At 34.4% G+C, this 10871-nt stretch overlaps 1 protein-coding gene across 1 annotated transcript; it reads right to left on the bottom strand.

Moving 5' to 3' along the window:
* Positions 1-261: 261 nt before the first annotated feature.
* Positions 262-3624, bottom strand: LOC126691581 (probable WRKY transcription factor 49). Its single transcript, XM_050386606.1, has 3 exons — positions 2985-3624; positions 2756-2899; positions 262-900 (listed from the first exon to the last, which is right to left on the bottom strand). The coding sequence occupies exons 1-3, from the start codon at positions 3236-3238 to the stop codon at positions 411-413; spliced, it is 888 nt and encodes a 295-aa protein (XP_050242563.1). The 5' UTR covers positions 3239-3624; the 3' UTR covers positions 262-410.
* Between the last annotated feature and the right edge of the window lie 7247 nt (positions 3625-10871).

Below are 10871 nucleotides of genomic sequence, written 5' to 3'. Positions count from 1 at the left end.
ACTCTCTATTTGCTACATACATTAATTTTATTAAAGTTAAAATGAGAGTTGAGAGCGTTAAAGTTAACATAATTCATAGTTGAAGAACCAAATTGCTCTTTATCCCATAATTGAAAGACCAAGTTAGTAAATTAACCTAAAATTAATTTGACTAGACATTTCTACCAAAACGAACTGAGAGAAAGAATTGAGTTCTATTAGGAGGTACATGTGAAATTTCTTGCATAAGATTCTCGAATCAATCAAGTTAAAATAAATTTAAAATACAATAAGATTGTTCCTTGCTATATATATATATATTAAACAAGATTTAAAAACTGCATATGATCTTAGCATGTTTTCTTGTTCTTATACCTAATTATTTAATCTCACATTACAAGAAAACCATAAAAGTAAACTTTAATATAATGCTAGATGCCTATATCAAAACATGTAGCTGAATAATTAGTGGACCAAGACAGAGAAGAAGGCGAAGTAGGAGGTGAATGGTAAGACGAGCAAGAAGAGGAATTTGAGGATGTATTGGTTGGAGGATTTCGAATCGTGAATGGCACCATATCTTCAAGCAACCCTTGTGAGCTCATTCCTTCTTCTTTGTCCCATCCTTGTAAGCAGACCTCAGATGTGATTAATAATGGCGAAGTAGCTAGATTTTCTGGGCTTTCTTGGACTTCTTGTGTTTGTTGGGTTTCATGGTCTTGGGGGTCTTGGGCTTGTGAGAATGACTTCTTAGGCTTCTTGGTTGTTGGATTGACATAGGATTGGCTAGGTAAAAAGTATGGGTAAGCAAAGTGCAAGTGAAGCCCTTCATATGTGATGATGAGTGCCTCAGGGTCCTCGCGAGACCTCTCTACTTGTTTCTTTGCACTGCACCTTGAATTTGTACACCTATAATAGCTCCTGTGTTCCATCAAAATCACAAAGATTGATGAGAATTGTTTTTGATAAGAATAAAAGTTAACATATTTGTGTTATTAGTGAAAGATTTGAATCTGAATATTTTCATTTGAAACACCAAATAGTGTCAACTCAACTATAAGACTCTTGACACATATTTTAATATTTGAGAGGCTAAAATAAATGCTACCCATAAATTAGAGGGACCCCACATCTTCTATTTTTCCTTCTGGTGACAACTTGTTCCCTTCATTTTGACCCTTTGATCAATTTAAAATATTTGCTTACATGGAGCCAACTTAAATATAATATGCCATATTTGGAGAAAGACTAAAATTAGCATATCATATTTTATTCCACTAAGGGTCGGTTTGAATACCGTTTATTTTGCTGAAACTGAAAACTTATTGTTGAAAGTACTATAGATAAAGGTAAAAGTTAATTTAAATAGTCTAATGGGTCCCATGAATAATAACAAAAAGTGCAGTGAGACCCATGAATAATAGTAAAAATAAGCTAAATAGTGAAATAATTTTCATCTATAATATGTATCCAAACAGAGGCTAAGCTTTTTTATTGAATGACCATACACACAAATATATATATATATATACACATACACACACATACATACATACATACATATATATATATATATATATATATATATATATATTTGTGTAGATCCCATAAGATAATAGAGGTTTCTCATTCATAATACATCCTCATCTCTCTCACATACTGTGGATCCAATATGACAATGGGGCTTAAACATTATTTAAGACAGCTTAAACTAAGAAAAGAACATTGGAAATGGATAATGGGCATCCAATTTTTTGACAGGTTTAAGTGGATGGTTGGTTGTATACTTGTATGACACATCTTTCTCATATGGGGTGAACCATATACATGTGAGATTTAATTCAACTGAGTGAGATGTTACATGCAATCTTTACGCAAATCATCATTTCGCTCAAGTGGCCTTTCCCGTGGAACAAAAAGAACCATAGCGGGGAGAAGAAAAGGCAAGTTAACTTACTTTGCAATTAAGATTGGGCCTCACTGGCCCTGGTGTTTATCATTTCTCTTTAGAAAATAGATGGTCCCAGGGAAGCCCGAATTAAAAAAATGACAAGACCCCAGTACCTCATATTATTATGGATTTATGACTATCTAATGCTTCCACAAAAAAAGTATATAGACTCAAAAAAAAAATAATAATAATAACAAATATTGATGTGATAGGCGGTTAGTAGTAGATAAAAAAATAAAGTTAACAGTGGATTCTAATATAAGAATTAGTAAGAATTTGACCATTCAACAATTGTAGAAAAATATTGTGAAATTTTTTGTATTAGTAGCATTGCTAGGCTTTCATGTCACAATGTCAAACTTAAGTTTTTTTAAGATCATAACTTTTGTCTCAATAAAATATTGTAAGTAGTTGTTTATAACTTTTATATGAACCTAGACAACCACTCGTAATCTATCCACCAAGACCACGAGGTAGGTTTTGATGCCAAAACTCTCGAATGCAAATTTTCTATACCATTTTTTGTGTACCATTTTATATTCCACAGATCATTATTTTCCATGTGTATGATTGCTTTCCATTTTAAATTTTAGTTATTTTATAAAAAAAGTGAATCAAAATATGATAAGTAATGATTAGTGAAACATAAAGAGGAACATGAAAAGGGATACAAAGGATTTGTATCCAAAACTCTCCATGTCCTCAATTTCGAAAAGATTGTAAAGCTAGAAGTTTTATCACGTAATTCAATTTTAAGAGTTTCTGTGCGTGTTTGGTGGCCAAAAATGCTATAACCGAAATGGTAAAACAGAAGGAAAAATTTACCTAGGATTTGGGCTATTCTTGATGGATTTCTGTCCATACTTCCTCCATTTATATCCATCATCAGCCATCAGATTTCCATAGCTTTTGATTTTCAGAGTATACTTATTCTCAACCTTATTTAAACTTCTGTCCAACATAGAAATTCTGCAACAGAAAGTATATATTCGTATCAAAGATTTCATAATTTAGTTTGTCAAAAACTAAAAAAGGTCTAAAAGTGAGTCCAAACCTGGCTTGTGGAAGTTGCTGGGGTTGGTCCATATTCGGGTTTGTCACTGATAATGCATTCTCAATATCTCCAATTGTAGGCCCGGAATAGACAGTAGAGATGAACTGGTTAATGGTTTCTTCATCAAAAGGACTACTTGTTTTCAATTCAGTAGTACTCTGAGGTAGCACAAAGAAAGGTGATTGATTGTCAAGAAGCTCTCTCACAAGCTCATCCTCCAACCCATCTGACCAGGTATGCATTACTTCCTCCATTACTATACTGTATACCTAGCTAGTATAACCAAGTTAGTAGTGCAAAAGGAGAAGATGAAGGAGAAGATGAAGAAGGTGGTGAAAGAATTAGAGATAATGATAAGATGTAATAATCTTGGAGGGTTCATGAACTAAAAGAGGGAAAGAGTGGAGCAGATAAAGAGAAAATTGTGTCGTCCATGTGTTTGCCCTCTTGACTTTTAAAGAAAGAGTTGCTGTGTTTCAGTGTTTCTGCTTTGTATGTATTCGGCTTTGACTTTAGCTAAGAATTCTAGCTATCCTTGTCAACGGTAACATTTTTGGTTAACTGCACTACTGGGGCACCGCCCCATTATTTCTGATGGTGATTCTTTGTGTCCAAGGTAAATTTTCACAATAGTTTTGTTCTTTCTCAAAGAAATTTAATAAGTTCTTTGTCAAATATAGATGGTCCAGATTCTAGGGGATTTGGTTATCTAAACATACATTCAAGATCTGGTGCTGAAATAGTGTAGATGGGGTGTCACATTTTTGTAGTACTTATCTTTACTTTACTGCGTGCTTTTGTATTTTCAAATTGTATCTTTGTCTTCTTATATTTTCTGATGGGATAGATGCATTAAGGTGGACCAAAGCTACCTGACCCATGACTAAAGTTCAACCAAAGCAAAGGTCAACCACTAAAGAACTATTTAAAAAAATCCTTCAGATTATTTTTTTGAAGTGTTTTTCAATGGTATCAGATTCTTTGAGCTTACATTATTGGATAGATTATAATGGAAAGCTGTATAAATTATGATAAGTTTAGTGTGAGAAGTATTTTTATTAGTATAAAACACAAAGTATGATCCAAAATATCCAAAATCAAGAATATTTAATTTTTGTAGGAAGGATTGATTTCAAATGTGAAAACGTTTATAAAACTATTGAATGTTTTGATACCCGGTTAAAAGTCTTAATGGCTATGTATTAAAACTGTGCAAAACAACTTCAACATTAGAAGCATATAAATATCAAGAAGAATATTCTTGGTTTGAGACATCTCAACAAATTCTCTGTAGTGGTTAATTTATTAATTTTATTTTCTTAATATGGGATGTAAAACCTCACATAAAATAATAAAAATCATTAAAATTTTAGTTTTCTTAGAAAATGTTATTAGTTATAAACATTTATTTATTTTATTTATAAAATACTACCCTTCCAGTCTTAATTAGAGTATCAAAACTGATCCTATTTTCAATTATGTCCAATCAAACTTTAAAAGCATCTGCTAGATTAATGCAAAGACAATTTTTGGTGAGCATGACGGACATAAATTATTTTTGATATTATCGATTTGACCATGAATCCAATCTTGGTTAGATGAGAGAGAACCAAAACAATCCTATTTTTTATTTCTTTATCCAATCCCGGTTTACAAACCATGGTTTGGACTATCCTAGGGTAGATCACCTTGAAGCAAACTAGGATCTCTCCATAAACATGACCAACAAAAAAACATATGACAATAGATAAAAATAAGGGTTGTGTTAATGATCACTGAAAGGTGCCCGTTAACAACTTTTTTGAAATTTTTCTAACAATTTTTTGTCTTTTTTATAGTTTTATTTCATTTTTTTTCATGTTTATAATTACCATTTAGTGTTTTTTGACTTTTTCTAACATTGTTTTTGTCTTTTTTGCACCTTAACAAGCATCGGTCGATGCTTGTTAACATTTTCTTCAAAATAAAATAGAGATATTCCATAGAAGGCTTGACCCATCAACATAAATAAATATCCTTTTGAGTTCTATATGGCTTAATTGGACATTATAATTGTAAGTATTCACAAAATATCCTTTACTAAATATACACACATTAATTGCACTAATTAACACCCACCCAATTTAAAAAAAAGAAGCCACCATATATATATATATATATATATGTATTGAACACTCAAATTTACAAGTCGATAACACAGTGACACGTTGCGGATTCGTGATCACAGAAATGGACAAGCAAAAATATACAGTTTAATTAGGGGGCATCTACTCTGTTAAATTATGTAACCACCACAGGAATTTTGTCTTTAGAGGGCAAGGTGATCCGTGTTGTTTCCTTCAAAGTCAGGGAACTTTTGGTTTTATATGGCTTTGACTTTGTGAATCCGAGAAAACTACTAAACTAAGAGGAGGGGCACTGCGAGACAAGCATTATGGGTTGACTGTCAGAGTGGGCTTAGGTTAGCTGCTGAAGCGTCGGTTAGCGAAGCTGGGGCTGGTGTGGTGCGGTGAAGATTGAAGAACCAAAATCTTTAGGCGTAGAAGCTGTGTTTGTGCACAAAAGTCAGCGCCCATTTTAGGGTGGGGGGGCCAAGAGGCTCGTGATTTGGGAGACACGTGTTGGCAATGGAGGGTCCCACTCTCGTGTCGATTTTCACGTGTTGAAGGATGGAGCTGGGTTCGAGCTGTCCACGTCCTGGGGCTCACTGCCGAGCCCTATTCCCAAGAAGTGACCCAGTCTTAGGGCAAAACCAAAAAAAAAACTTGGCAGGGCTAAGTAAGTGGGTCCCTAGGAAATTGGGTATTGGGATATTGGTTAAACTTAAACAGAGTCAGAGAAATTAGGCCCAAGAGCTTGAGGCATCAACGAACCTTCCTGATGGTTGATGGTCCTATGGCATCTTCGGGAAAAATCGACTGTAATATCCTTTTTTCTTGAGCAATGATAGAGACACATAAAAATACACAGTTTTATGTCACAATTTGTAGCGAGTTGTAAGTGATGAAAGCGTAGTTTCACATGACCCACCATGACACAAAGTTGTACATTTTTATGTGTCTATAGTATTACTCATTTTTTTCCAATAGAACAACAAGCTATCCGATTATCAAAACAAAGTCTGGACTTTGAGTTAAGAGTGGAAGTAAAAAAATAATAATCATTATAAAACTCCAAATAAAAATCTCTCTCTCTCTCTCTCTCCCTCTCTCTCTCATATATATATATATATATATATATATATATCCATTTAGTATTAACAAAACATTAACGAAAACGAAGACACAAAATTATTGTTTCTTAATACATTACAATGCAATTATTTATGAAAATGGAACTCGCCGTATGTTTGTTGCTGGGTTTTTTTTTTTTTTTTTTTTTTGGTGTTTATGTTTTTGTGTGCCTTTGATGTGTGCGCCTGCTATTAGATAAAGATAAAATTATTTTGTAAAAATCTTTTAAAATGTCAGATTGTTTGTTTTGAGTAAAATTAGTTGATCAAACTTAATTATTTTTAGTTTTGCTATTCATCATTTTTGTTGTTGAGCTAATTTTTTAGGGCTTGTTAATTTTGTTCTAGATTTTAGATTTATAAATTTTTTTTATGGCCTTTAAAAGGATCAATAATATTGTTAAGGGAGACTAAATGTAATTTTATTGAACCAAATTGTTAAAGTTAGTGCATAAAGATATACTAGTATTTTTTTTTAATAAAAAAATTGGGGGGGGGGGGGGGGGGGTGAGAACCCAAGAATAAATCTGTCCATGCGGATTATTCAAATAAAAAAAAGAAATATAAGAAAAAAAGAACAGGCTATCCAGGGATATTGGCATATTGCTACGCGTGCACACGGAGAAATATTGTTCTTGTATAGGTTGTTGAACCTTGAGCATAGTGATTCAAAAGAGAATATAGGAAAACCGGAAGCAAATATGCTAGAGAATATTATGCTAATCCTATACTTAGAGTTAAGTATGCTTGCTCAACAAGTACATGGACTTGCAATAGATTTAAACCTTTTTTACCATGATATCTCTATCACCCTTTGTCAAACCTAAGATGGAATCTTGAGTTTGTAAGGCCTTGATTGTATAATGTGGCCGGTTTGGTAACACGCAAGGCATGTTGAGGAAATAAACGACCACAATTGATGATCATGGTTGACACCAATTTTCAGACGATAGAAGCATCATGTTTGGCTCATTGGCTATGGCATTGCTAGTGCCTGCGTGACATGCAATTTGTTAACTGTCTACCTGATGTGAGATGCTTACGCAAACAGGCCTTCGAGGGTTTGCACGATGTTTAAATAATGATATGATGATATGGCAATTGATGTGACACCAATGTTAACATAATACTAATTTCACATTATGTGACTTGGCATGTTGACGTACATTTGACTAACATAGTAGGATCTTGTGTTGATAGGTCACATAGAGTGACATCACGATTAAGGAGACTGATGTGGTAGCACCCCATCAAGCCGCCTGGCAACAATTGCATTTTTATTTTTTTAGGAAATAACTCAACCAATTTTATAAGAATGTCTTCCTTAAGAAACCTAAAGTAATAAGTAGGACACTAATTGCAAATATCCATGTTAAAGTTATTAACCTATGATATAGTGATTATATGTCCAATCCAATCCAACCATATCTAGTAGAGAAATTTCCAACTTAACTTAACTTAACCTATCACAAGTATAGAACCTATTGGAGCATTTTAATATTAAATAATTAAAATGAATAAACGTTATAACATAAATGTAAAGATGTGGGAGTGAATATGAAAGATGAAGAGTTAATGAAAATGTTTAATCCCATATTGAAAAGGAGAGAGACTATTTATTCTTTTTAATTGTGGTGATTAATGGGCTAACATGAATTGTCTCGAATATTGGGCTAGATACATGCGCAAGGGGGGGGGGGGATGAAAGGTGGAGGTATCAAAATTGGAAATGAATGTTGGGCTGTCTCATTGTGTTATTTCTATTATTATTGTGTTTGCACCAACAATTTTAAGGAGATTCAACACATGGAGCCTACACAAGAGAAACCAAATGAGCCTGTTGGAGATCTCAACAAGCCCTTTCCCTTTAAGGGAACCCACTTCAAGAGGTAGAAAGGAAAGGTCCTCTTCTACTTGAGTCTTCTCAAAGTCTCCTACATCCTCACTGACAAGAATCCATTAAAAGTTCCTACCGATGAGATGAGTGAGGAAGAATATAGTCTCCATCAAGAAAAAATAGGTATGATACCGAGGAGGTGGGTGCAAAGAAGTATGCTGCTAGTAAATTTTTTCGTTACCAAATGGTGGATGGAAAATTGGTGGTGGATCAAGCACAAACTTTCAAATGATCATGGCAGAATTGAGATCCGAAGGCATAAAGATTGGAGACAATTTGGTGGTAGCTGGCATAATTGATAAACTACCACAATCTTGGAGGGAGTTCCAAAAGACTTTGTGGCACAAACAAAAGGAGACATCCTTGGAGACTTTGATCACACGCATCCGTGTGGAGGAGGAGGCTAGAGGACAAGATGCACTCATGACACAATAGAGTAATGGTAATTCCACCACAAAGGTAAACCTTATTTCAGACAATAATAATATGCCCAAAAATCATTTTCCTAGAAATAGTCAATTAAACCCTAAAAAAAAAGCCTTTAAAAATAATAATAGACCTCAAGGAAGGGGAAACCCAAATAAAAATTACAATAAGAACCAAGGACCCCCTTCACAAGATCAATTTAACAGATCTTGTTTTGTCTGTGGCAAGAGTGGGCATATTGCTCGATTTTGCAAATTTCGAAAACGTGAATCTGTCCCGCAAGCTAACGTAACCGAAGAGCCTTTAGTGGCTATGATTACATACATCAATATGGTGCAATATGTTGAAGGGTGATGGGCAAATTCTGGTGCTAATAGGCACATCTGCTACAACAAAAATTGGTTCAAATTGTACACTCCTTTTGAAGAAGAAAAAACCGTTATGCTTGGTGACTCTAGCAAAACTAAGGTTCTTGGGAGTGGTGAGGTTGAATTGAAGTTCACTTCTGGACGCGTGCTAACATTGAAAGATGTTCTTTACACTCCGTCCATGAGGAAGAATTTGATGTCAAGTTTTTTGCTTAACAAGGCTGGCTTCAAGCAAACTATGGAATCTGATAATTATGTAATTACTAAATAGGGATTATTTGTGGGCAAGGGTTATGCTTGTAATGGAATGTTTAAATTGAATATTAAGAATAATAAAGCATCTACCAGTTCAGTTTATATGCTTTCTTCTATTAATTTTTGGCATGCTCGTTTGTGTCATATAAATAATAAAAATGTGGGAATCATGAATAGTTTAGGATTAATTCCAAGACTGTCAAAATATTTTGAAAAATGTGAAACTTGTAGTGAAGCTAAGATTACAAAAAGGCCTCATAAAAATGTTGTAAGAAATACCGAATTGCTTGAGTTAATTCACTCCGATTTATGTGAATTTGAGGGAATTTTAACTCGTTGGGGAAATAGATATATTATCACTGTAGGGTCACGTTTCGTAGCCCAAGCCCAAGATGTATGGGATCTTGGACTTGTGAGTCCTGTACAATAAATTTGTAGAGGGTGAGTCAAAGAGCTAGGTCTCAGTGCATGGATAACAGTTAATATGATATTTATCACAGTCAAGCAAGGATGAACTGAGTTTGTCAAAGAAGGTTGGTCCTCGGCACAGTCCGAGGAGCTTTTTCTAGTGCCTCTTGAGTGATAGGGGTTTCAGCCCCCCCCCCCCCTTACTGCCTCCCTTCACCCCCTTTTATATTAGTTTCCTTCCTCCCGATTTGGGTTCCTAGTGCTGATACTTGTCTCATCAGCCCTTCCTCCAAGTTGTTGGGAGTGGTTGTAAAGGCAGAAAAGCATAGCTATGTCAGGTACAAGGCACTGAATGCAACAATGATAGCTTTTCCCTTAGATATTTCTATTCTTTCCGTTATCCTTTTCTGTTTTAGTACTTTTCCTATTCCATGGAGTGACCCGGAGTGCCACTCTCAGTAATAGGCCGTTCCCTTTGTCCTCGGCCATACCTGGCCGAGAAGGGGTTCTTCCTTGGACTGGGCCCTTGGCCCAACGTGTATATTGGTATGGGCTCCCCAGTCCGTTACCCCACAATCACTTTTATTGATGATTTCTCAAAATATATAACTATTTATTTGTTGAAAAATAAAAGTGATGCTTTTGAAAAATTTCAAGATTTTTTAAAAGAAGTTGAAAATCAATTCGGTAGAAAAATAAAAAGAATAAGAAGCGATAGAGGCCGTGAGTATGAATCAAGTGCATTCAACTCATTTGTTCAGTCTTTGGGAATTATCCATGAAACTACTGCACCATATTCACTTGCTTCTAATGGTGTGGTTGAAAGAAAAAATAGAACTTTAATTGAGTTAACAAATGCCATGTTAATTGAATTTGGTGCACCTTTACATTTCTGGGATGAAGCTATTTTAATTGCATGTCATGTTTTGTATAGGGTGCCACATAAAAAGTCGCACATCACACCTTTTGAGATGTGGAAAGGATATAAGCCAAATTTAGGATATTTGAGAGTATTGGGTTGTCTTGCTTATGTAAGGCTTACTGACCCTAAAATGCCTAAATTAGGTATAAGAGCTACTATCTATGCTTTTCTTGGTTATGTGATTAATAGTGTAACCTATAGATTTTTTGATCTTGAAAACAAAATAATTTTTGAATCTGGTGATGCAATTTTTCATGAAGAAAAATTTCCTTTTAAATTGAAAAATAGTGGGGGTGAAGAAAATATTTTGTCACAACCTAGTTCTTCTACTTTACATTTACAAAATCAAGAAAATTTTGAAATAGAACCTAGAAGGAGT

The sequence above is a fragment of the Quercus robur genome, chromosome 7, assembly GCF_932294415.1.
Source record: "Quercus robur chromosome 7, dhQueRobu3.1, whole genome shotgun sequence".
Lineage (NCBI taxonomy): Eukaryota > Viridiplantae > Streptophyta > Magnoliopsida > Fagales > Fagaceae > Quercus > Quercus robur.
Note: the sequence above shows the minus strand (reverse complement) of the source record. Positions and strands in the feature narration are given on the sequence as shown.

Bases quoted from the DNA above. Each gene is read 5' to 3' on its own strand.
- LOC126691581 (XM_050386606.1), bottom strand. From the start codon at position 3,238: ATGGAGGAAGTAATGCATACCTGGTCAGATGGGTTGGAGGATGAGCTT. The intron at 2,900-2,984 runs GTTTGGACTCAC...TTTCTGTTGCAG, and splicing joins CAGCAACTTCCACAAGCCAG to AATTTCTATGTTGGACAGAA. The intron at 901-2,755 runs GTAAATTTTTCC...GATGGAACACAG, and splicing joins AAGAATAGCCCAAATCCTAG to GAGCTATTATAGGTGTACAA.